The 25,338-nt window shown below is 53.2% G+C and overlaps 2 protein-coding genes across 7 annotated transcripts; one reads left to right on the plus strand and one right to left on the minus strand.

The window, feature by feature from the left end:
• Positions 1-1,181: 1,181 nt before the first annotated feature.
• ARMC7 (armadillo repeat containing 7) lies at positions 1,182-21,984 on the plus strand. Of its 6 annotated transcripts, XM_016932919.3 has the most exons (4): positions 1,223-1,643; positions 1,727-1,870; positions 5,746-5,750; positions 6,004-6,151. In XM_016932919.3, the coding sequence occupies exons 1-4, from the start codon at positions 1,553-1,555 to the stop codon at positions 6,067-6,069; spliced, it is 306 nt and encodes a 101-aa protein (XP_016788408.1). In that variant the 5' UTR covers positions 1,223-1,552; the 3' UTR covers positions 6,070-6,151. The 6 variants fall into 6 exon arrangements, with proteins under 6 accessions (XP_016788404.1, XP_016788408.1, XP_063655317.1 ...); XM_016932915.4 differs by lacking the exons at positions 5,746-5,750; positions 6,004-6,151 and adding an exon at positions 20,338-21,984 and having other exon boundaries at positions 1,182-1,643; XM_063799247.1 differs by lacking the exons at positions 5,746-5,750; positions 6,004-6,151 and adding an exon at positions 17,819-17,993.
• On the minus strand, positions 21,979-23,707 carry NT5C (5', 3'-nucleotidase, cytosolic). The gene is made up of 5 exons (XM_001139013.7): positions 23,284-23,707; positions 22,931-23,031; positions 22,795-22,855; positions 22,503-22,617; positions 21,979-22,393 (listed from the first exon to the last, which is right to left on the minus strand). The coding sequence occupies exons 1-5, from the start codon at positions 23,455-23,457 to the stop codon at positions 22,239-22,241; spliced, it is 606 nt and encodes a 201-aa protein (XP_001139013.3). The 5' UTR covers positions 23,458-23,707; the 3' UTR covers positions 21,979-22,238.
• Between the last annotated feature and the right edge of the window lie 1,631 nt (positions 23,708-25,338).

The following is a 25,338-nucleotide window of genomic DNA, read 5'->3' on the forward strand; positions in this document are numbered from 1 at the left end:
CTTAGGTAGAAGGATTAATAACAAGGGTGACCACTCAAGGTTGGACAAGCGGTTGCTGGGCAGATGGCCATTCAAAAGTATGTTTTGTGCAAGGTTGTGACGCCCTTTGTGCAAGGTTGTGGTTTTTGCAGAGTCTTTGTGATAGTTTTCATTATCAGGTATTTATGCACGAGAACCCTCTTGTCATGGGTTTCTTGGGCTGTGTCCGGGTTTTTTTGTTCTGTTTTTTAACACAAGTGACTCCATTTAGATTAACAACTTTTGCACTCTCAGGACACTCACAGCCTAAGCCACCTCTACCCCTACGTTGTCAAATGCGATGGGAGTGTGGCTAGACCACCTCCTTCCCTGGTGCTTTGTTCCCTGTAACCACGAGCAATCTATCACACACCCGCTTCCTGATAATCGAGAAGGAATCGGCCGAAGGGCTTCAGCATCCAGAAAGCCCCGAAAGCGCCACAATCAAGGCTCCTCCTCGGGCTCCCCCGTGCTGCCCCGGGCGCGCGCCATCCACCCGGCTGACAAAAAGCACCAGGACATGACCCAGTACCCTTTGATTTCTGTCCAGAGGTGGCGGACCCACCTCGGGGCTGGGATGGAGGGCGGGTCGGGGTCGCTAGGCTTTTTGCAAAAGGGGCAAAGGACTGATGGGGGGCGTAAGGAGCTGACGCCCGCGCTCCAAAGGGGCGTCCTGGTCAAGGAGGATGGGCCGCGCCCCCGCCAGCCGTGGGGACCCTGGAGGTGCTTCTGCCTCGACGTCCTCCAACATGGGTGCTGCCAGACTCTGCTGCGCTCCTGAGTTGCTCCTCGCGGAATTCCAGCTACCCGACATGGGTGTCACATTTTCGGCTTCTGGGCCATGTCGGGACGGCGGGAGGACCCCGGGGGACCGGCGGGAGAGTGGGAAAGGTGGGGCGGGAAAGCCGAGCGAGGCCCTCACCCGCCCATCTGTTGGCGGGGGCGGCAAGTGGGTTTCTTTCTTGCGTTCAGATTTTGCAGTAATTTGCATCTGGACATGGGATACGGGAGGCCAGGCTGCTCCTCGCAGTACACCCACCCACGCCTGCACCTGCCTCAGCGAAGCCGCTCGCCGCTGGTTCCAGCACAGGCTAAAGAGCTTCGGTATCCAGAAAACCAGAAGCGCGCCGCGCACGCGCGCCAAGGAGTTCGGCGACGGCCCCGCCCCTCGCCTGCCTCGTCCCGCCCCTTCGGGGATAGGGACAGCGCGGCTTCCGCCGGGAGCCCGGAACCGAGCCGGGGACGGTGCGCCAGTGCCCCTCCGCGAGCCCCAACCCGTAGACGGTTCCCTCCCGCGCCCCAATTTCGATTTTCAAACGCAACTCCTACAGGATTCTGAGACCCCGTCCCATCTCCCATATCCCATTTCCAGCTGCAAATTACTGCAGAATCTGAACCCAGGAAAGAAACCCATTTGCCGACCCCCTCTTCCCTCTCCAGACAGGTGGAGAGCGGGTGAGGGTCTCGCTCGGCTTTCCCCCTGCACCTTTCCCACCCTCCCGCCCGTCCCTGGGGGTCCTCCGTCACCGCGGCCATGGCCCAGAAGCCGAAGGTGGACCCCCACGTCGGGCGGCTGGGATACCTGCAGGCGCTGGTCACGGAATTCCAGGAGACCCAAAGCCAAGGTGAGAGCCACGGTGGGATCAGGTGGCAGGGTCCGCTGTGACCGCCGCCCGGACCTGGCTTCAGTGCCGCTTTCCCGTTGCAGACGCCAAGGAGCAAGTCCTCGCCAACCTCGCCAACTTCGCTTATGACCCCAGCAACTACGAGTATCTGCGGCAGCTGCAGGTCCTGGATTTATTTCTCGATTCGCTGTCGGAGGAGAATGAGACCCTGGTGGAGTTTGCTATTGGTAAGGGCGGGGCCCGTTCCCTAGATGCCTAAATGGGCCAGGGTGAGATAAGTGAATTAGAAGTGAGTCCTTGGGGCCGGGCGTGGTGGCTCACACCTGTAATCCCAGCAGTTTGGGAAGCTAAGGCGGGCGGATCACCTGAGGTCAAGAGTTCGAGACCAGCCTGGCCCACATGGCGAAACCCCGTCTCGTACAAAAATTAGCTAGACGTGGTGGCGAGTGCCTGTAATCCCAGCTACTAGCGAGCCTGAGGCAGGAGAAGCTTGAACCCAGGAGGCGAATGTTGCAGTGAGCTGAGATCGTGCCACTGCACCACAGCCTCGGGGACAAGAGTGAGACCCCGTCTCAAAAAAAAAAAAAAAAAAGCCGCACACAGTGGTGTGCACCTGTAGGCCCAGCTACTCTGGAGGCTGAAGCAGGAGGTATTGCTTGAGTCTGGGAGGCAGAGGCCGAAGTGAGCTGAGATTGTGCTACTGCACTCCAGCCTGGGCGACAGAGTGAGACCATGTCTCAAAAAAATATGTTTTAAAAAGAGCAGTTTTGTAGCCGGGCGCGGTGGCACACACCTGTAATACCAGCACCAGCACTTTGGGAGGCTGAGGTGGGCGGATCACCTGAGGTCAGGAGTTCAAGATCAGCCTGGCCAACATGGTGAAACCCCATCTCTAACTAAAAATACAAAAATTAGCCGGGCATGGTGGTGGGCGCCTGTAATCCCAGCTACTTGGGAGGCTGAGGCAGGAGAATCGCTTGAACCCGGTAGGCAGAGGTTGTAGTGAGCCAAGATGGCACCACCGCACCCCAGCCTGGGCAACAGCGAGACTCTGTCTCAAAAAAAAAGCAATTTCAGGCCGGTGAGGTGGCTCACACCTTTAATCTCAGCACTTTGGGAGGCCGAAGCAGGGAGATCACTTGAGTTCTGGAGTTCAAGACCAGCCTGGGCAACATGACAAAACCCCATCTCTGCTTTAAAAAAAAAAAAAAAAAAAATTAGTCTGGCGTGGTGTCCCAGCTACTCAGGAGGCTGAGGTGGGAGGATTGCTTAAGCCTGGGAGGTCAAGGCTGCAGTGAGCTGGGATTGGGCCACTGTACTCCAGCCTGGGTGACAAAACGAGAATCTGTCTCAAAAACAAAAATAACTCATATTTAGTGTTTTCATATCAAGAGAAGCAGAGATGGCTTGCAGTCTGTAACTTATGGCTTTTGTCGTTGTTATGATCTTAAGACCTATTGAGTTATTCACTGGGTAGATATTTATTGCGCATGTGCCGTATATGCAAGCTACTGCTCTAAATGCTGGAGTATGGTGAACAGCTTAGGGAAAGGTCTTTGCCCCTCAGGAGCTTACATTCTATTAGGGGGGACAGGTGGTTAGCAAACAAAAAAGATGATGCTCAGAAGGAAGTAAATGGGGTGATGAGAGACAGCAGTGGAAGGTGGGGGTTACTTCAGTTTTGGCCATCATGAGAAAGGCATTTTAGCTGGGACACAGCATGGGCAAAGGCCTTAAAACAGGAAGGAGCCAGACGGAAGGCTGATGTGGGAGGATCGTTGCAGTGAAGTGGAGAATGGCACAAAAAGAATTTAGAGAGTTCAGTGGCACCAGAGCTTGCAGGAGCTTAGATCTAGGCCGTGGGAAATAGTTTGAAGCAAACAAAATTTTGAGAACAAACAAAAATTCCTTTTTCAAGCAATGCACAGTGCCCACCTGTAGTCCCAGATACTCAGGAGGATCGCTTGAGCCCAGGAATTTGAGGCTGTAGTGTGTGTGATTGCACGATTGCACCTGTGAATGGCCACTGCACTGCAGCCTGGCCAACACGCGCGTAGTCACCTGGCTGAAGTCTTGTCAGGCTTCTCCACTGTAAAATTACTCTTTCTTTCCCCTCTTTACGTATTATACCCATTGGAAGGAAGTCACTACATAAATTATCTTAAATCTCTCTTTTTATTCTCTTTTTCTTTTCTTCTTTTTTTTTTTTTTTTTTGAGATAGGGTCTCACTCTGTCACTTAAGCTGGAGTGCAGTGGTGTGATCATAGCTCACCATAAACTTGAACTCCTGGGCTCAAGCAGTCTTCCTGCCTTAGCCTCCCGAGTAGCTGTGACTACAGGTGTGCACCACCATGCCCAGCTAATTTTTTTTTTTTTTTAATTTTTTGTTGTGACAGGATCTCACTGTGTTGCCCAGACTGGTCTCGAACTCCTGGCCCCAAGAAATAAATCCCTTGTAACCCTAAACAGACCCTCATTTCATAACACTGATTCTTGAAGGCCCCAACCAGGAATGCAAATGTTCCCCCTTCCGGTTTGTCTCATTGCCTCTTTGTGGTTTCTTTATCCCCTTTATTTCCTATAATCCAGAAATTGGGTTGAATGTCTTGATAGGATCAAATAACACATTTTTTATTTTATTTTATTTTATTTCATTTCATTTTATTTTTTGAGATGGAGTCTTGCTCTGTCGCCCAGGCTGGAATGCGGTGGTGCAATCTCAGCTCACTGCAACCTCTGCCTCCTGGGTTCAGACAGTTCTCCTGCTTCAGCCTCCCGGGTATGGGATTATAGGCGCCTGCCACCACGCCCGGCTAATTTTTGTGTTTTTAGTAGAGACGGGGTTTCACCATGGTGGCCAGGCTGGTCTCAAACTCCTGACCTCAGGTGATCCGCCCGCCTCAGCCTCCCAAAGTGCTGGGGTTACAGTCGTGAGCCACCACACCTGGCCCAACTAACACATTTTTAAAAATACTTTTTATTTATTTATTTTTTTTTGAGATGGAGTCTTGCTCTGTCGCCCAGGCTGGAGTGCAGTGGCGCGATCTTGGCTCACTGCAAGCTCCGCCTCCCGGGTTCACGCCATTCTCCTGCCTCAGCCTCCCAAGTAGCTGGGATTACAGGCGCCCCCCCACCAGGCCCGGCTAATTTTTTGTACTTTTAGTAGAGACCGGGTTTCACCGTGTTAGCCAGGATGGGCTCAGTCTCCTGACCTCGTGATCCGCCTGCCTCGGCCTCCCAAAGTGCTGGGATTACAGGCGTGAGCCACCGCGCCCGGCAGAAATACATTATGATAAGTGTGATTCAAATTTTTCAAACACCATCCAGGTCTCCTCTAAAGAGGAGAGGAGATTCCTGGGGCCAGACTACAAATGAGGGTCTTCTCTCCATGAGGGGGCTCCAGCACATGTGTGTACACATTCACACCCCCACAGACAGCTGCCCCTTGGCCACTCCCTGGGTTTGGAAGTGCACACACCAACAGTGGCATTCACTCCTGGGAGTCAGGATCCAAGAGAGAGGCCCATGCGGCCGTGGGAGCAGGTTTAGGGCCTGGAGCTCCAGGTGCAGGGGAAGGACGGCTGTGGGCTTTGGGTGAGCTCCCTGGACTTACTGCCCCACAGAGGACCAGAGTGGGGCCTGCTAAAGCCAAGCCAGGGCAGGAGCCCTAGTTGCCCAGGTCCCCGAGTGATGCCAGCTCCTCTAGAAGATTATTATGCCAAACAAATATTCTAAAAAGTTGGTGTCTAAAACGTCCTCCGTCCCGTCCCTTTTCGTGCCTCTGCCCCCCACGGCTGCTGCAGTCTGAATGGTGACGGTGGCCCCTGCAGAAGCATGTGGCTAAATCTCCACCAGGGGGCGATAGAGCTCCTCCAAATCAAGCTGCTGACCCTGGAGAAAAATCTGCGGAAGTCACAGAGCAGTCCCCACCAAAAGTGTTTACCAAGTGGAGTCTTTCCTGCTGGCGTTTCCTCAGGGTCAGGAAGCAACTTTCCCAGGACAGGGGCACCCTGAGGTCCGGGTCCACTGAGCTATGGGGGCGGCGTGGGCCTGGGCTGGGTTCTTGCCATCCTGGGCAGCTTCCCGGCGTGGGTGACTGAGCCCGGGTCCTGGAGTCCGCGGTCCCAGCGTCTCCACTTCTCAGCTGATTCCTAGAAGCTGAGTCCCGTCCCTTCTCCGAGCGTGGTTTCCTCTCCTGCCTTGCCTGCCTCGCAGGCAGTTGTGGGAGCAGAAGTGTGTCTGTGCATCTGTGTCTCTGTGCAGGTATTTTAGAATTGTTAGGATCATTATCACCAGCTTTACTTTTCCCAACCATTTTTTTTCCTCCTTTTTTTCTCTTCCTTCTTCTGCCACAGCAAGACCCCCCGCCCCAAGCACAGTAGCTTTCTCAGCGTCGAATCCCTTCGTGGGACCCTCTGCAAATGAAATTTCTCGAAATTTCTCTTGTATTTATTATGCATGACTGAGAAGGAGAGCCCCCGCGTATTTTCTTACTGCCGTCGTTTCCCTTTCTCTTAGTGTCTCTGCTTGGGGATCCCCGACAGGCACTTAACTCTGCTGTTTCTGGAGAAGGCTCTGTGCTGCGCCTTGGAGCTTTGAGTCTTTTATCCGATGTGGCAGCCCTGAGATTGTGATCTCCCTGAGCCAGAGCCAGCCTTACTTCTGTCTGCATGGTTTGAGTGCTTAGGCCTTTTGGCCTAGGGAGGAGGAAAGAAGGGGAAGAAAAGGCAGGAGATCTTCACTTAATAGGTGTGGAGTCCTGGCCATGACTTGGTGCAACACCCCTGAGCAGGGTTGGTTCTGGAAGGACTGGCAGAGTGGAGAGCTGGGTCAGATTGCCCATGGCTGTGGCTCGCAGAACCAAAACCAAGCTGGGTGTGGTGGCTCACACCTGTAATCCCATTTGGGAGGCCGAGGGGGGTGGATCACTTGAGGTCAGGAGTTCGAGACCAGCCTGGCCAACATGGCAAAACCCCGTCTCTACTAAAAATACAAAAATTAGTTGGGTGTGGTGGCACACACCTGTAGTCCCAGCTACTCGGAGACTGAGGCAGAAGAGTTGCTTGAACCAGGAGACAGAGGTTGCAGTGAGCCAAGATCACGCCACTGCACTCCAGCCTGGGTGACAGAGCGAGACTCTGTCTCCAAAAAAAAAAAAAAAGGAACCAAAACCATTGTCTGCTTGGTTGAGCAGGGTGGTTCATACCTGTAATCCCAGCATTCTGGGAGGCTGAAGCAAGAGGATCGCTTGAGCCCCCAGGAGGTCAAGAGCAGCCTGGGCAACATAGCAAAACCCTGTCCCTACAAAAACAAACAAAACAAGTATATGCTTGTTGGCAGGCAGCACAGTGAGTTGGATGAGAGCTGGGCCTTGGGGTCAGGCAGGCATCTGGGTGTGGGCTCTCTCTCCTCCATCTGTCAGATGGGGACAGTGCCAGTAGCTGCTTCACATCAGTTGAGGGAATTAAATGAAACACCACAGTGCTCTTTTAGGGTTAGTGTCTGCAGCCATAGATAGGATTCCCTTGGTTGCCATCCAAAGACAAATAGCCAAAACCCTTTGAGGGTGAGCTGTCGCCCCTTGTCCCAGAGAGGTGAGGTGCGGGATGGGATAACGTCCTATCAAAGGAATCACTCATCTACTCCAGGAATTCTTACCTTCTGGAAAAACATCACGGAATGACAGGAACACCGATCCTCAGCCTCCCAGAGGGTGCCCAGGCAATGTCAGGTGGGGAGAGCCTGGCTGCAGGCCCGGTGCTGTTGTGCCCCCATCACGGATGGCATTAGCTCACACTTGGGGAGCACCCACTGCATGCCAGGCGCTTGCATCTTGTGCATTGGACATAGTACTAAAGTAGATGTGCTTACACTGCCTTCTTTCCAATCAGGACTCTGAGGCTTAGGGAGGTTCCGTGGGCTGGCCAAAGGTTTAAAGAGTACCAGACCTAGGCCAGGCATGGTGGCTGACGCTTGTAATCCCAGCACTTTGGGAGGCCGAAGTGGTCAGATCACCGGAGGTCGGGAGTTCGAGACCAGCCTGACCAACATGGAGAAACCCCATCTCTACTAAAAATACAATTAGCTGGGTGCGGTGGCACGTGCCTGTAATCCCAGCTACTCAGGAGGCTGAGGCAGGAGAATTGCTTGAACCCAGGAGGTGGAGGTTGAGGTGAGCCAAGATCACGCCATTGCACTCCAGCCTGGGCAACAAGAGTGAAACTCCGTCTCAAAATAAATAAGTAAAGAGTAGCAGACCTGAGACTTAAACCCAAAGCAGTCAGAGTCTACAAGCTAGTCCCTTGGCCCTTTTCCTGCCCTTAGAGGAGTTCCAATTCCTAGGATTGTGGAGCGAAAGTGAGAAAGGAGTTTACTCCAAATTGCTCATTTTATCAATAAGGAAGCTGCAGTGCAGACAGCTGCCCCTCGTCTGGCTGTCGCAGGCCAGGATGAGAATGCAGGCTTCCTTCCGTCTGTCCCTGCAGCCACCACACTCACAGGTACCCTTCCACGCTGGCTTTGCTGTGGCAGCTCTGAGTGAGGTCTGCTCTTTGGCCCAGCACTTCTGCCTCCTCTCTGAGGGCTGGAAGCTGGATGCTATCCAAACAAATGGATTCGCTCACCCTGCACACTAAAGCCAATTACTGACAAGAATTGCAGTGAGAAAGTGAGGCTTTGTTTTTGTTTTTGTTTTTGTTTTTTTTGAGACAGAGTCTCACTCCGTTGCCCAGGTTGGAGTGCAATGGTGCAATCTCGTCTCACTGCAACTTCCGCCTACCTGGTTCAAGCAATTCTCCTGCCTCAGCCTCCTGAGTAGCTGGGATTACAAGCACCCACCACCACACCCAGCTAATTTTTGTATGTTTAGTAGAGATGGGGTTTTGACATGTTGGCCAGGCTGATCTCGAACTCCTCACCTCAGGTGATCCGCCCGCCTCGGCCTCCCAAAGTGCTGGGATTACAGGCGTGAGCCACTGTGCCCAGCCAAAAGTGAGGCCTTTATTGTGGGGCGACAAGCAAGAAGAATCCGGCAGCTCATGCTTAAGACCCAAATTCCCAGATGGCTTATGGGTAAGGGTGTTCAAAGGCAGGAGGCAGAGGTTACAGACAAAGTTTTAAATCAACACCGGGAGGCTATATATTGGTTTGGCCTAAGAAGGCAGGATGTCTCCAAGGGAATGGGGCACAGATCATAGGTGGCTTCAAAGATTTTCTGATTTGTGAGTGGTTAAGGAGGTGAAGCTTTGTCTACAAATTTGGCATCAGCAAAAAAGAATGTTAGCTATAACCTGTGGGCATGTCCTCCAGGCCCCTCAGGAAGTCTAAAGAGTGGTCAGAGTGTAGTTTTCAGTTCCCCTTATCTGAGGTCTCAGTGCCAGGGGAACTGTTTGTTGAGGGTCCAGATTTCTGAAAAGCAACTCAAGGACAGATATTAAGATGTTATCTTTAGGCCGGGCGTGGTGGCTCACACCTGTAATCCCAGCACTTTGGGAGGCTGAGGCGGGTGGATCACTTGAGCTCAGGAGTTCAAGACCAGCCTGGCCAACATCGTGAAACCCCGTCTCTACTAAAAATACAAAATCTAGCTGGGTGTGGTGGCAGGAGCCTGTAATCCCAGCTACTCTGGAAGCTGAGGCAGGAGAATTGCTTGAACCCAGGAGGCAGGCAGAGGTTACAGTGAGCCAAGATCATGCCACTGCACTCCAGCATGGGCGACAAAGCAAGACTGTCTCAAAAAAAAAAAAAAAAAAAAAAAGGTTACCTTTAGTTTCTATGGGGAAACCAGACATCCCCTGATTCTGACTTCCTTGGCTATTGTTTTAAGCTAACTATTACCTTCTTGCTTATCAAGTTGCTCATTTGCTTCTCAGGGCTAGCTAGGTGCCTGGAATTTCATGAAGGGACTCAAGATTTTCCTTTATTTCCATGCTTGGGGGCCTGCAGGCCCCTAGAGAAGCCCCTGCTCTCTCTCCATGTCAGCCAGGGCTTCAGTCTGGCCTCAAGTGTTCCCATCAGCGGTGGCAGTGGAACTACAGTGGCAGCAACCACTCGCCAACAGGGGCCTGGCCTCACTCACCGTCGTCTCTGTGTGGCGATCTCTTTCTCCTGTGGCTTCCTCTCAGTTGCCCGCCGTCGGCACCGCCACAGCCATGAGGAAGGATCCGGCTACAGCAACCGCGGAGAACACGCACGGGTTTTCAAGTCTCTGGCCTCTTTTGTGGCTTCTTGTGGATTTGCCCATTTAGAGCAATTGTAGAACTAGTTTATTGATCCTTTCCTGTGCTTCTGGCTGCCTTTTCTGCCCAGGGTCCAGGGCTCCTGTTTGGGTGCTGTTGGGATAAAAGCTGCCTCTCCTGGATGCCCGCCCAGTGCACACCATGTGCTCGCCACACGCCCACCTGAACCAGCCCTGTCCACAAGGCCTCTGAATCGGTCATGAACGGCAAGGCAGATGGTTCTAACCCCTTTTTACATATCAGGAACCCCCACCACCAAGTGAGGGCAAGTCCACTGCCTGGGGCTCCCGCTGTTAGTGATAACTGGAGCCAGGACTTCACCAGTTCATCCAGGATCCAAATTCTGTGCCCCAGGAACCCAGCTGGCACCAGGCTCAGACTCTAGTCCCTTGTTCTGGCCTCAAACTCCTGGGCTCAAGTGATCCTCTGACCCCAGCCTCCCAAAGTGCTAGGATTACAGGCATGAGCCACCGCACCCAGCCCCAGTGGCAGTTCCTCTATGACACTGGTACACTGTGGCCCTGGACTGTGGGCACTACCAGTCGCAGCAGAAATTACTTCCCACCAGAACTCACTCAGGGATGTGGCAGAGACAGCAAGGTGCGGTAGAGACAAAGAACAAAGGAAGAGGCCAGGCAGGGTGGCTCATGCCTGTAATCCCAGCACTTTGGGAGGCCGAGGCAGGTGGATCACTTGAGGTCAGGAGCTCTAGATCAGCCTGGCCAAGATGGTGCAAACTCGTCTCTACTAAAAATAACAAAAAATTAGCCGGGCATGGTGGCAGGCGTCTGTAATCTCAGCTACTCGGGGGGCTGTGGCAGGAGAATCGCTTGAACCCGGGAGGCAGAGGTTGCAGTGAACCAAGATCACACCATCACACTCCAGCCTGGTGGGACAAGAGTGAGACTTCGTCTCCAAAAAAAAAAAAAAAAAAATATATATATATATATATATATATATATATATATGTATATGTATATTCACAGGGGATTATTTGTTCTTGGGTTTTCCTTTAGTGTCTTGAAAATGGCTCTTTCAATTTCAAGTCTGAAGGACAGACAGTACATAGAGTAAGCTACCCTTTGTGTGAGAAGGCAGGGTGGAGATGAACACACCTCTGTGTATGCACTCACGCTGGCAAGACACAAAAGTGTAATAAGGAAATGGGTTAGTACGAGGCAGGGAACAAGGTAGAAGGGACCAGAATGGAGGTGAGACTTCTGAAAATACCCTGTGATACAGTTTTTTTTTTTTTTGAGACGGAGTCTCACTATGTCACCCAGGCTGGGGTGCAGTGGCGTGATCTTGGCTCACTGCAAGCTCCGCCTCCCAGGTTCACGCCATTCTCCTGCCTCAGCCTCCCCAGCAGCTGGGACTGCAGGTGCCCGCCACCACGCCCAGCTAATTTTTTTTGTATTTTTTTTTTTTAGTAGAGACAGGGTTTCACCGTGTTAGCCAGGATGGTCTCGATCTCCTGACCTTGTGATCCACCTGCCTCGGCCTCTCAAAGTGCTAGGATTACAGGCGTGAGCCACCACGCCCAGCCTGCTGTGAAGACTTTGACCCTGGGCTGCTTCAGCTCAGCATGGGCGAGTCCCCAGATGTAGCTGTATTTTGAGCTGCCCTTGCCGAGGGCCTGCCCAGCCACCAGGTGCCAGGTGCCAGCTAAGCACTTGTCAGAAGCATCACCTCGTTTTGTTTTGTTTTGTTTTTGAGATGGAGTCTCGCCCTGTTGACCAGGCTGGAGTGCAGTGGCATGATCTGGGCTCATTGCAACCTCTGCCTCCCAAGTTCAAGCCATTCTCCTGCCTCAGCCTCCCAAGTAGCTGGGACTACAGGTGAGTGCCACCATGCCCAGCTAATTTTTGTATTTTTAGTAGAGATGGAGTTTTGCCATGTTGGCCAGGGTGATCTTGAACTCCTGACCTCAGGTGATCCACCCTCGGCCTCCCAAAGTGCTGGGATTACAGGCATGAGCCCCCACGCCCGGCCAGCATCACCTCATTTAATCCCTGGGACCATCCTTCAACCTTCCCTTCATGGTCCAGGTTGTCCCTCCCTGCACCAGTGCCCAACATGGCGTGTGAGCTGAGGTCACCCACCTGACCTCCCTGAGTCTCCGGCTTTCTCATCTTGCTTTCATGTGGGGTTTCCTCTTTTGCCTCCCCCAGGGTTCTCGTGTAGAGTTCCTGTGTGTCCTGATGTCTGGAAGGCCCTGCCCTTGCTGCTTGTTTTCTCTGTCTTGTGCAGAGCATGTTCATCAGGAAGTCGGAACTTGTTCTCCTTTCTGTTTTATAACAATTTTTAAGACTGCAGTATGGTGGCTGGGCACGGTGGCTCACGCCTGTAATCCCAGCACTTTGGGAGGCCGAGGCAGGCGGATCACGAGGTCAGGAGATCAAGACCATCCTGGCTAATACGGTGAAACCCCATCTCTACTAAAAATACAAAAAATTAGCTGGGCGTGGTGGCGGGCACCTGTAGTCCCAGCTACTCGGGAGGCTGAGGCAGGAGAATCATTTGAACCTGGGAGGCGGAGATTACAGTGAGCCGATATCACACCACTGCACTCCAGCCTGGGCGACAGAGCGAGACTCGGTCTCAAAAAAAAAAAAAGATTGCAGTATGATCAACAGAATAAAATGCACATATCTTAAGTGCCAGTTTGGTGAATTTTGAAATTCATTGAGCTGTGTGTACATCCATGTAAGCAGCTCCTAAACCAAGACGTAGAAACTCCCTTCACACCCACGCTGGGTCAGTATCTCCCACTCCAAGGCAACCACTATTCTCACCTCTATCCTGTGGATTTGTTTTGCCTGTTCTTGAACTTCATACAAACAGAACCATGCAGGATCTACTCTCGTATCTGATTTCTTTCACTCAACATTATGTTTTTCAGATTCATCCAAATTATTGCAGTATCATCCATTCCTTTGGATGTGCCACAATTTGTTTATACATCTGCCTGTAGACGGAGAATTGAGTTGTTTCTAGTTTAGAAGCTTTATGAATGAAGCTGTTAGGATCATGTTCATACAAATATGTACTCATTTCTCTCACCTAGGAGTGGAGTTGCTCAGTCCTAGGGTAGATGTGCGTTTAACGTCATGAGAAGCTGCCAAATCACTTTCCACGTAGTTACACCAGGTTATGCTATATGCTCCACTTCCTTGCCAACACTTAGTATTGGCCATTTTTTTTTTTGTTTTTGAGATGGAGTCTCACTCTGTCGCCTACGCTGGAGCACAGTTGGCACGATCTCATCTCGCTGCAACCTCCGCCTCCTGGGTTCAAGCAATTCTCCCACCTCAGCCTCTGGAATAGCTGAGGTTGCATGTGTACGCCACCATGCCTAGCTAATTTTTGTATTTTTAGTAGAGACAGGTTTTCGCCATGTTGGCCAGGCTGGTCTGGAACTCCTGACCTCAAGTGATCCACCCTCCTCGGCCTCCCAAAGTGCCGGGATTACAGGTGTGAGCCACTGCACGCAGCAGCAGTGTTTTTTATTTTTCTATTATGTTGAGTGTGTAGTGGCATGTTCTTGTGGTTATAATTTTTACTTCTCTGATACGTAATGAGCACAGTTCCATATGTTTTGGCCCTTTTGCAAAGAAGACTTTGTTTAAGTCTTTTTGCTCATTTTCAAAATTGGGTTGTTCATCTTTTATTGATATGCAGGAGTTCTTGATGTGTTCTGGATACCAGGGTTCTGTCAGATGGATAGTCAGTGAATGTTTTCTCCTTTTGCCTTTTTACTGTGTTAATGGTGTCATTTGATGAGTTATTCTCCTATCTCAGTGAAATTCGGCTTTTAAAAAAGAATAACATCTGGCCGGGTGTGGTGGCTCACGTAATCCCAGCACTTTGGGAGGGCGAGGCAGGTGGATCACAGGGTCAGGAGTTCAAGATAAGCCAGGCCAAGATGGTGAAACCCCATCTCTACTAAAAATACAAAAGGAAATTAGTCGGGCATGTTGACGGGCGCCTGTAATCCCAGCTACTCGGGAGGCTGAGGCAGAGAACCCCGGAGGTGGAGGATGCAGTGAGCCGAGATTGCGCCACTGCACTCCAGCCTGGGCGACAGAGCAAAACTCCGTCTCAAAACAAAAACAAAAAAGAATAATATATTTTAAAATTATTATTATTATTATTATTATTATTATTATTATTATTATTATTTTTGACGGGGTTTCACTCTTGTTGCCCAGGCTGGAGTGCAGTGGAGTAATCTCGGCTCACCGCAACCTCCGCCTCCTGGGTTCAAGCGATTCTCCTGCCTCAGCTTCTCGAGTAGCTGGGACTACGGGCGTGTGCCACCACGCCCAGCTAATTTTTTGTATTTTTAGTAGAGACGGGGTTTCACCATGTTGGCCAGGCTAGTCTCGAACTCCTGACCTCAGGTGATCCTCCTGCCTCACCACCCAAAGTGCTGGGATTACAGGAGTGAGCCACTGCGCCTGGCCCTGGCTTTTTTAATGTTTAAAAGAATATCTGTAGAGATAACGTTTTCCTATTTATTAAACACCTGCTAATGCGAGGCTGCTGATAGAGAATGAGACAAGGTAGAGTCCCCATTCTCACGGAGTTTATAGTTTAGTGGAGCAACAGCCAATAAACATTTTGACAAATAACTACTGTAATGTCAGTAAGTGTGAAGGAAAGAAGCAAAGCCTGATGAGGGGGGCGTGGTGGGGGGGCAGGTTAGGTGCTCACAGAAAGCTCTTAGAGGAGGTGGCGTCTTAGCGGGCCTATCTTATTGTATGTACAATCTGGTGTCCTTCTTCCCTCCTTCATCTTAAATTACAGGCATTTTCTAACATGAATTATTCTTTGGACACTTTTTTTTTTTTTTTTTTTGAAGTGAAGTCTCACTCTGTCGCCCAAGCTGGATTGCAGTGGCACAATCTCAGCTCACTGCAACCTCCACCTCCCGAGTTCAAGCAATTCTCTTGCCTCAGCCTCCCAAGTAGCTGGGACTACAGGGACACACCATCAGGCCCAGCTAATTTTTTTTTTTTTTTTTTAACTTAGTAGAGACGGGGTTTCACTATGTTGGCTAGGCTGATCTTGAACTCCTGACCTTGTGATCCACCCGCCTCGGCCTCCCAAAGTGCTGGGATGACAGGCATGAGCCACCACACCTGGCCTTTGAAGACTTTTTTTTTTTTTTGAGACCGAGTTTCGCTCTGTCGCCCAGGCTAGAGTGCAGCAGTGCGATCTCTGCTCACTGCAAGCTCCACCTCCCGGGTTCAGGCCATTCTCCTGCCTCAGCCTCCCGAGTAGCTGGGACTACAGGCGCTCACCACCGTGCCTGGCTAATTTTTTGTATTTTTAGTAGAGAGGGAGTTTCACCGTGTTAGCCAGGACGGTCTTGATCTCCTAATTTTGTGATCCGCCGCGCCCAGCCTGAAGACATTATTTTTAAGAACTGTAAATATTGCCAGACACAGTGGCTCACGCCTGTCATCCCAGTACTTTGGGAGGCCAAGGCACGAGGTCAGGAGTTCGAGATTAGCCTGGCCAACATGGTGAAACCCCCGTCTCTACTAAAAATACAAAATTAGCTGGGCGTGGTGGTGCATGCCTGTAATCCCAGCTACTTGGGAGGCTGAGGCAGGAAAATCGCTTGAACCCGGGAGGCGGAGGTTGCAGTGAGCTGAGATCGTGCCACTGCACACCAGTGTGGGCGACAAGAGCGAGGCTCATACTCAAAAAAAAAAGTACTGTATACTGTTTCATCATATGCATGTACCATAATTTAGCCATCTGGCTATTACCAAGCATTCTAGGAAGCTCCCAGTTTCCACGTTGCTCTTTTTCCATGGCCCTTCTCAGTTCTTCAGGGCAGGTTCACACAGGTAGACCCAGGGAGAAGCTCAAAGCAGCTGTTGCTGTGGCCTCTTGTGGGTCCTCTGGCGCCATCTTGGCTCATCTTTCTGCTCCAGCTCAGACTTCCTGCCCTGAAACTCTGTGCCCTTTTCTTTTCTGGCCCTCACCCCCTTCTTCATCTCTAAGGGACACTACCCGCCAGGCAGAGGAGCTTCAGGAGTTCCCTGCCACTGCGGAGAGGGTCCAAGCAGCTGGTGAGCTCTGGCAGGCACCCGGTCCATCCTCGGAGACTCCTAGGCCTCTGTGTGGGGAGGGAGGGAGAGGGTGGCTCTCCTGAGGCCTCCTCCTGCCCCCACCCTCTGGTTTTCCGCAGTCTGGGTGGCAGTGCCCTGCCCAGGCGCACCTGGGTGTGGTGATGACTCAGCTGCCAGGCAGTGACTCAGGCTTCATCTTATCACACTTTACATGGAGAGAAATCCCATCACCCCACCCGCAGTCCAGTGTGCACAGGAAGGCCGCTCCCCTGTCAGCTCGGGAGACATGCCGCGGGTGTGTCTGAGCAGAAGAGTCTGACCACAGCACTTCCACTGCCCCTGCTCCAGACTGAGCCTGGCATCTGCCCAAGGCCGGATTTGTTGTCCTTACTGCTTCCAGAGGGCGCCATTTCCCATGGGAGGGCCGAGGGGCAGAAGGCTCCCATCTCTTTAGCGTTTTGGGCAGCTCACTCAGTCTCTCATAGCCTTGACTTCTCCCATGGAAATGGGGGTGATGTTAGCACTTGTTTCTAGGGTTCAGTCATGTGTCCAGTGCGTGCTCAGTGAAGTGTCCACGGTTCTAGGAACTTGAGCCCTGCCTTATAGCTCCTGGTGGAAGGGACAAAGCAAGGACAAAAGGCAGTCTACAGAACGCCACAGCCACGCTAGGGGCCACCCTGTGCTTTAGCAAGTGCTGAAGTGGGACTGGCAAGGGAGGCTCCAAGGGCCCCATGGGGAGAGGCGCTCAGTCAGGGCCTGCTTGCCCTCTGCTGCTGCTACTCTTTCTCAGGACTCCAGAGAGACCAAAGAGCTCCTTCCCTCCCTCAGATGTGTCCTGCCTGTGAGCTGCAGCCCAGATCTAAGAACTACAGAAGTCCAGGGTGGGCAGGATGTCAGGGAGCCACACTGTCCAGCCCCCTGACCATCTGCGGTTCTTTGAACCCTTTCCCCCCCGGGTCAGTGCTTAAAGGATCAGGTGATGAAGGGCTGCCCTGACATGGTAGAGCGCCTAGTCGGGTATCCCAGGAAGACGCCACTTGCAAGGAGAGCAGTGGAGGGCTTGTTACCAGCAAGAGGGTGTCAGCGTGTGACAACCGGGGGCTGAAAGGTCTCAGAGATGGACTGAGGTTGGAGACTGCAATGAGTGCCAGGGAGAGGGAAGAACAGACAGGACGGCTCAGGGGTAAGGAGCACACGGACGTCTGGAATTTACTCCACATGCAGTGGGATCCTTTAATAATGTTCCCCCAGCTGGGCACGGTGGCTCACGCCCGTAATCCTAGCACTTTGGGAGGCCAAGATGGGTGGATCACCTGAGGTCAAGAGTTTAAGACCAGCCTGGCTAACATGGCGAAACCCTGTCTCTACTAAAAATACAAAAAAAAATTAGCGAGGCGTGGTGGCATGTACCTGTAATCCCAGCTACTTGGGAGGCTGAGGCAAGAGAATCACTTGAACCTGGGGGGGCGGAGGTTGCAGTGAGCCGAGATCGCGCCACTTCACTCCAGCCTGGGTGAAAGAGTGAAACTCCATCTCAAAAAAATAAAAGGTTCCCTCAAAGCAGGACCAGCCTGACCCAGGTGCTGCTTGGGAGCAGGCAGCAGAGTGAAACCTTGGCAGACTCCTGCCCCAGTCAGTGGAGGAGGGTCCTTGGCGGGGGCACCATGGGCACCTGTCCCTCTGGCTGGGGAAGATGTCTTAGTTGGGTTTCAGGTTCAGGTAAGTCTTCTCTTTGTTAGTTTCCAGAAAAACAGGGGAAGTGGGTAGAGCTGTGGCCTTCACTGATTGGTCACTCAGGACACTGGGCATGTTTTGCAAATGAGCTGAGAGGTGGCTTCCTCTACTGAGCAGGAACCAAAGGGAGGGGTACCGTGATGACAGGAAGCTCAGGATGCACAGGAAGTCATCTTCCCGCAGGGAGCAGCCAGTGCTGAGCAGAGTGACCTCCAAAACAAGGTAGCATCTGTCCCCAAGGCTAAGAGGTCATTACATTGAGGGGGCCTGACTTGAGGGAATGGGAGTGGGATTCCAGCCACATTACCTGAGCACGTGAGTTCTTTGATCCAGAACCACTGATCTGTCACTGTTGCCTTTTCTGTTTTCCCCCAGAATCCTAGTAACGGTGACATGGAAATAACATTAAAATGCTCTAATCTCTTAATTACACTATATCTGTCAAATGGTACACTCCTTACCATTAATCTACAATCACTGCATAGCCATGAATGTGAATTTATTGGCATGGAAAGATGTTCACAATACATTGTTGTTGTTTTTTGGGTTTTTTTGAGATGGAGTTTCACTCGTTTGCTCAGGCTGGAGTGCAATGGCGCAATCTCAGCTCATTGCAACCTCAGCCTCCTGGGTTCAAGCGACTCTCCTGCCTAAGCCTCCCTAGTAGCTGGGACTATAGGCGTGCTCAACCATGCCCCGCTAATCACAATATATTGGTAAATGAAAAAAGCTGGGCGGGGCACAGTGGCTCATGCCTGTAATCCCAGCACTTTGGGAGGCCGAGGCGGGTGGAACACCTGAGGTCAGGAGTTCGAGACCAGCCTGGCCAACATGGTGAAACCCCGTCTCTACTAAAAATACAAAAATTTAGCCGGGCATGGTGGCACATGCCGGTTATCCCAGCTACTTGGGAGGCTGAGGCAGGAGAATCACTTGAACCTGGGAGGCAGAGGTTGCAGTGAGCCGCGATCACGCCACTGCACTCTAGCCTGGGCAACAGGGCAAAACTGTCTCAAAAAAAAAAAAAAAAAAAAAGCTGGCGTAAGCCATGCACAGTGGTGCATGCCTGGAGTCAGTCTTAACTCCCAGGGAGGCTGAGGCAGAAGGATGGCTTAAAGCCGGAAGTTCAAGACCAGACTGGACAACATAGGGAGACCCCACCCCATCTCAGAAAACTGACCAAGCAGCAAGCAGAGTATCCCATTTTTACTAAATACTTACATATATTCACATATTTCAAATTGTAGAATGAAAAACAAATGTTAGGTCAGCTGCCTAACATTGAGACGTAGTATTTGCTCTGTTGCCCAGGCTGGAATGCAGTGGTGCCATCTCGGCAACCTCTACCTACCGGGTTCAAGCTATTCTGCCTCAGCCTCCCAAGTAGCTGGGATTACAAGCATGTGCCACAGGCCCAGCTAATTTTTGTATTTTTAGTAGAGACGGGGTTTCACCATGTTGGCCAGGCTGGTCTGGAACTCCTGACCTCAGGGTGATCCACCCACCTCGGCCTCCCAAAGTGCTGGGATTATAGGCATGAGCCACCGCTCCCAGCCATTTGTTTGTTTTTGAGACAGGGTCTCACTCTGTCGCCCAGGCTGGAGTGCAGTGGTGCGATCATGGCTTACTGCAGCTCCACTTCGTGGGCCCAAGCAGTCCTCCCACCTCAGCCTCTCAAGTAGCTGAGACTACAGGCGTGTACCATCATGCCTGGCTAATTGTGTGTGTTTTGGTAGAGACAGAGTTTTGCCATGTCGCCAAGGCTGGTCTCGAATTCCTGGGCTCAAGGGATCCTCCTGCCTTGGCCTGCCAAAGCACTGGAATTACAAGTGTGAGCCACTGTGCCCAGCCCATTCTAGTATTTTAACAGTTTTATTGCTATATGATGGACATAATAAACTGTACATATTTAAAGGGTACAATTTGATAAATTTTGGCATAAGTATATACCCATGAAACCATCATCTTATATTTTTATAACTTTTATAAACTGTTCTAAGGTGATGATACATTACAGGGCTTTAGTTTTTTATTTATTTATTTATTTATTTTTGAGACAGAGTCTAGCTCTTGCCCAGGCTGGAGTGCAGTGGTGCAATCTCGGCTCACTGCAACCTCTGAGTCCCAGGTTCAAGCAATTCTCCTGCCTCAGCCTCACAAGTAGCTGGGATTACAGGCACCTGCCACCACACCCGGCTAATTTTTGTATTTTTAGTAGAGACAGTTTGACCATGTTGGCCAGGCTGGTCTCGGACTCCTGACCTCAGGTGATCCACTCACTTCAGCCTTCCAAAGTGCTGGGATTACAGGCGTGAACCACCGTGCCTGGGCCGGCCTTGTTTTAGGTTTTTACATTTAAGAAAGGGGAAAAAAAAAAGCATATCAGCCATTGAACTTGCTGAACTGAGAGGGAAAGGGATTTGTGCCCACTTCTGGAAGGGTGGGCTGTGGCAGGCTGGAGCAGGCGGGCAGGCCTTTCTGGAACCTTGAGAAGGCAGGAGCCGGAATGGGCTTTGGATGCCTTGTGCTGGGGCCAGCTTCTCAACAGCCTGGGCCCCTACCTGGGGCTCACGGGCAGGGGAGGTGGGAGGAGGCCCGGGGCTACAGCATCCAGACTCTTCCTTGCTCTCCCACAGGAGGCCTGTGCAACCTGTGCCCAGACAGGGCCAACAAGGAGCACATCCTGCACGCAGGAGGTGTCCCACTCATCATCAACTGCCTATCCAGCCCCAACGAGGAGACCGTGCTGTCTGCCATCACCACGCTCATGCACCTGAGCCCGCCGGGCCGCAGCTTTCTCCCAGAGCTGACCGCCACGCCCGTGGTGCAGTGCATGCTTCGCTTCTCCCTCTCGGCCAGCGCCAGGCTCCGGAACCTGGCGCAGATCTTCCTGGAGGACTTCTGCTCCCCCCGCCAGGTGGCCGAGGCCCGCAGCCGGCAGGCTCACTCTGCCCTGGGTATCCCACTGCCGAGGAGCGTGGCCCCACGGCAGCGCTGATCCATGGAGACTGCGAGACCCTGGCACCCCTACTGCTGGAGAACACGGTCCTGATGTGGACGCAGGGAACAGGGGGAGCACATACTGCCCCATTGGTGCCTTTTCAGCCATCTGAAAGGCGGGTTCTTTCAGCAGGACGGGCATTTACACTGATGAAACGCCACTGGGAGTGAGGAGGCCAGACTCCGGAGACACGGAGAAGATCAAACTGGAGCTGCGTTCATAGGCTGGCACTCTCAACCCTACATCTGGTGCCACCACCACCAGGCTCAGGCCCTGGTGTAAGAAGCGGCCAAGTGCCTGGACCCAGAAGCTCTGCAGGACAGTGTTCTCAGGAGCTGGGCCTGAGGCTTAGGAGAGCTGCCTTCGCTGCAGGAAATCAGAGATTATCCCTTAACAGAAGTGTCTGGAGTAGTTCTCAGGGATAGGAATGCGATGCCTCGTGGTGAAAGGATCTCACCCTGGGAAGATGTGGTGCCCCCTCCAGGGCTCTGGAGGATGGATGCCTCCCCCAGGGGCTCTCCAAGCTGGGCATTTGGGCCTGGTGGATGCCAACCTGGATAACCTGTGGCCCAGCATTGACTGTCCACCCAGCCCTGCTGTTAGGCACCATGACTCCAAGATGAAGATGTGGTCCCTGCCCTTGAGTGACAGCTCAGGGACTTAATGTGGCCATCGGGCATCAAGCACAAGGCCATGCAGGTGATGATACGTCTGAATAGAGGCACCAGCCCTGGTAACTGCATCTTCTCCCCTTGCCACCCCATGGCCCCAACTGAAAGCTTCGGCCCTCCTCCCCCACTCACCACCCATGGCCCCGGCTGAAAGCTTCGGCCCTCCCCCACTCGCCACCCCATGGCCCCGGCTGAAAGCTTCAGCCCTCCTCTGCTGTCACTCAATGATGGGGAGCCCTACCCCAGAAGTGTATCTCATGAGGGCATCAGGGACGCAGTGAGAGTGTTGCTCAAGGGAGTCAGGAAGAGACGGCAACGTAAAGGATGTGGCTCCATGTCCATGGTGCCCCCTGGTCAACGGAGCGTGGGATCCGATGGAAAGGTGGAGCTCAGGGAAAATGGGGGTCCTTGCCTCTCGTGTACCCCTCAAGGCTGACCCCCCTAGATGGCCCAGGAATGGCAGGTGCTACAAGAATGGTACCCACGTGGGCATGGAAATGGGGCAAATTAGGGGACCACTGGACTCAGAGGGGAGGGAAGGGTTCATCAGCACCCGCTCAGGGAGCCTGTCCCTTTATGTTCCCAAATAAAGGGTCCTAGAAGACTAGAAAGCCAAGGTCTTTTATTAAAGGTCCCGACTGGTTTTCCCACTGTATTTCCATGCCAGCCAGGGTCCAGGGACAGCCTCTCGGGAGGTACCGGGTGGCTGGGCCCGGGGCCCGGTAGCACAGCGCTTAACGGTATCTGCCTGCTCCACTCCACGGGGCCAGAGGCACCAGTACGATGCCGCCCCGACTCGGCTCTGCGGTGGCCCCTGTGGGCCTGCCCTTCCTTCAGCTCCGGCTGCTGCCCGCGGCATCCCCGCTCATTCCCGCTGCGCAGCTCCTCGCTTGCTATCTAAGATCTCCCTCCAGTTGTCACTCCAGGAGAGCATCCGTCTCCTTGTCGGGGGCAGGACCAGGTGCCGATTGTGGCAGCAGGTGAACAAGATGTGCTCCCAGCTTGGGGTCTCCTCCTGGCCTAGGACAGGAAAGACAGCGCGCTGCCATCTGTCATGGGTATTACTACTCCCTCTCCCTAATCCGGGCAGGCCAGAGGCCTGGAGGCTGCCAAGGATAACGGGTCCAACCTCGAATTGTGTCCTTGTCATCAATGAGCAGGTCCCCCAAGACCACCGTCTTGTCCCTTGTCAGGATAATTCGTTCTACGAACTGGGGCCCCAGGTGCTGCTCCACCCAGCGGTACTGTGTAGAAGACACAGTCTGTGAGTAGGGCCTGATGGAAGCCGGAATTCAGGGATAGGGAGTTGCGTCTAAGCCCTTGAGAGCCCCCCACCCCCACCTTCTGGGTTTCTGGTGGTTTCTTTTTAAAATCAGGATTTAGGCAGCTCCACGTGCGGAGTAGGGGCGGGGCAGCCACACCTTCTCACCCACACAGTGGTGGTACTTCAGCAGGGGGCTGGTGCAGATGAAGACCTGCGTGCTGCGGAGAAGGACGCCGTTACCGCCGGGAGCCAGGAGCCCGCCCAGGACTCCGCCCGCCCCCCTCTCTCCTTACTCCGGTAGGTCGTTCATCTCCCGCACAGCGTCCAAGGCTCCCGGGATGGGCTCCAGGTCCAGGAAAAAGCCCGGGGCTTCGTACACACTGGCCACTTTATCCTGAAAGACAAGAGTTCTGGGTCCCGGCTTCCCGTTCCCGCGAGGACCCGCAGGGAGGCTCCTGGGGGCTCCGGGCCCGAGCTCAGAGGGGCGGAGGGGGCGTCGGTCAGGGGCACGCGCCCAAAGGCTCCTCCCCAGGGTGCGCTGCCCGCGGGTTCCAGGGTGAGAGCTCTGCGCCCTTCACAGAGAAGGGGGAGACCCCCGGAACGGAGCGAGCGGGCCCTGCCCGGGTGGGGACCCCGCGCCCCCTACCGCCAGGTCAGGCCGCAGGGCGCGGTACTGCTCGCGGGCCAGGAAGCCGCGGCGCTGCTCCAGCGGCACGTGCGGCTCCTCAGGGAAGCGGCGGCGGAAGCCCCGCAGGAGGCCGGCCTCGAAGTCGGCCAGGACGCCGTCCATGTCCACCAGCACGCGCACGCTCCGCGCCATCGCCGCCGGGCCGGAGCTGCGGGCTCTCGGGGTCTGGGGGGGCGCGGGCTCGGCCGGAAGCGCCGGAACTGGAGGGAGCGCTGCTTCCGGAGCCCGCCGGGCTGATTTGCATAGAGCCTCCGGGCCGCCCCGCCCAGGTCGTAAACCAGTGCCGATGGCCTTGCGGTTGCGCGAGGCCTTCCTAGGGTTCGGGTGCAGGGACGGCTTTGGGGGGCACTTTTCTGACCCTGCGCTTCTTCGGGACCCAGCCTTTGTCCCCATCAGCCGCCTCCCACTTTACGGCAGACGTACCCCCGTTCACCCCACGTTACTAGTAGGGGACCGACCTTCCGGGGGCCCAACAAAGGGATGCTCTGAAATACTGGGAAGCATCTAACGAGGAGTCAAGGGTCCTAAACCTGTGGGGCTAGCTCCACATTTTTTTTCTTTTTTTCTTTTTTTTGTTTTGAGACGGAGTCTGGCTCTGTCGCCCAGGCTGCGGTGCAGTGGCGGCGCGATCTCGGCTCACTGCAGCCTCCGCTTCCCGGGTTCAACCGATTCTCTTGCTTCAGCCTCCCGAGTAGCTGGGATTACAGGCACCCGCCACCACGCCTGGCTAATTTTTGTAGTTTTAGTAGAGACGGGGTTTCGCCATGTTGGTCAGGCTGGTCTCAAACTCCTGACCTCAAGTGATCTGCCTGCCTTGGCCTCCCGAAGTGTTGGGATTATAGGCTTGAGCCACCGCACCTGGCCAGAGTCTTTTACCGCAGTACCGTGGTCTCAGTGGATTGCTTTCGTCTGTGCAGTGGAGCAGGAACAATCCCTCGAGGACTACAAAATGAAATGAATCTGTTAACTGGTTTGTGTAAGTCTAGCTCGTTAAGAGACTAATTCACACTAGAGTTGGCTTGAAACATGGGAGCTTCAAGTGTGGTTTCCCCCGGAAAGATGATTTTGATCAAGCACAGGTAATCAGGACTGTCCTCAGGACTTTATGTGGAACTGACATCGCTTACCTAGTCCCGTCTAGAAAATGCTGAGCAGGGCCAGGTGCGGTGGCTCACGCCGATAATTCCAGCACTTTGGGAGGCCGTGGCGGGCGGATCATTTGAGGTCGGGAGTTCAAGACCAGCCTGACCAACATGGAGAAATCCTGTCGCTACTAAAAATACAAAATTAGCGTGGTGGCACATGCTTGTAATCCCAGCTACCCGGGAGGCTGAGGCAGGAGAATCTCTTGAACCCAGGAGGCAGAGGTTGCGGTGAGCCGAGATCATGCCATTGCCCTCCAGCCTGGGCAGCAAGAACAAAACTCCTTCTCAAAAAAAAAAAAAAAAAAAAAAAAAAGAACATGCTGAACTGTGATACATTTTGTTGACTCTTCTTTTTGTGGATGTCATGAAACTTCCTGACTCCACTCAAATCTATTTGCCTACAAACTATAAAGCCAGGCGCCGTGGCTCAGGCTGGTAATCCCAGCACTTTGGGAGGCCCAGGTGGGGGACAGCTTGAGCCCAGGAGTTCAAGACCAGCCTGAGCAACATAGGGAGACCCTGTCTCTACAATAAACAAATCAATAAGCTGGGTATGGTGGCGCATGCCTGTGGTCCTAGCTACTCATGAGCCTTAGGTGGGAGGAACCCTTGAGCCCAGGAAATTGAGGCTACACAGCCTTCATCCTGCCACTGCACTCCAGCCTGGGTGACAGAGGGAGTCCCTGTGGGGGGAGGGGAGAGCCAAAATTATAAACACAGATTTAAGTGGCCCATCTCGCCATTGTTCCCCATCTGATGAACCCACTGCTTCCAAATATATGTAACAGAGGCTGGGCACGGTAGCTCACGCCTGTAATCCCAGCACTTTGGGAGGCTGAGGCGGGCGGATCATGAGGTCAGGAGATCG

This window comes from Pan troglodytes, chromosome 19, assembly GCF_028858775.2.
Source record: "Pan troglodytes isolate AG18354 chromosome 19, NHGRI_mPanTro3-v2.0_pri, whole genome shotgun sequence".
Lineage (NCBI taxonomy): Eukaryota > Metazoa > Chordata > Mammalia > Primates > Hominidae > Pan > Pan troglodytes.

Excerpts from the sequence above, each read along its gene's own strand:
- ARMC7 (XM_016932915.4), top strand. The coding sequence starts at position 1,553 with ATGGCCCAGAAGCCGAAGGTGGACCCCCACGTCGGGCGGCTGGGATAC. Across the intron at positions 1,644-1,726 it reads CCAGGAGACCCAAAGCCAAG|ACGCCAAGGAGCAAGTCCTC; the intron begins GTGAGAGCCACG and ends TTCCCGTTGCAG. Across the intron at positions 1,871-20,337 it reads CCTGGTGGAGTTTGCTATTG|GAGGCCTGTGCAACCTGTGC; the intron begins GTAAGGGCGGGG and ends GCTCTCCCACAG.
- NT5C (XM_001139013.7), bottom strand. The coding sequence starts at position 23,457 with ATGGCGCGGAGCGTGCGCGTGCTGGTGGACATGGACGGCGTCCTGGCC. Across the intron at positions 22,856-22,930 it reads GAGATGAACGACCTACCGGA|CACGCAGGTCTTCATCTGCA; the intron begins GTAAGGAGAGAG and ends CCTTCTCCGCAG. Across the intron at positions 22,394-22,502 it reads TGACAAGGACACAATTCGAG|GCCAGGAGGAGACCCCAAGC; the intron begins GTTGGACCCGTT and ends TTCCTGTCCTAG.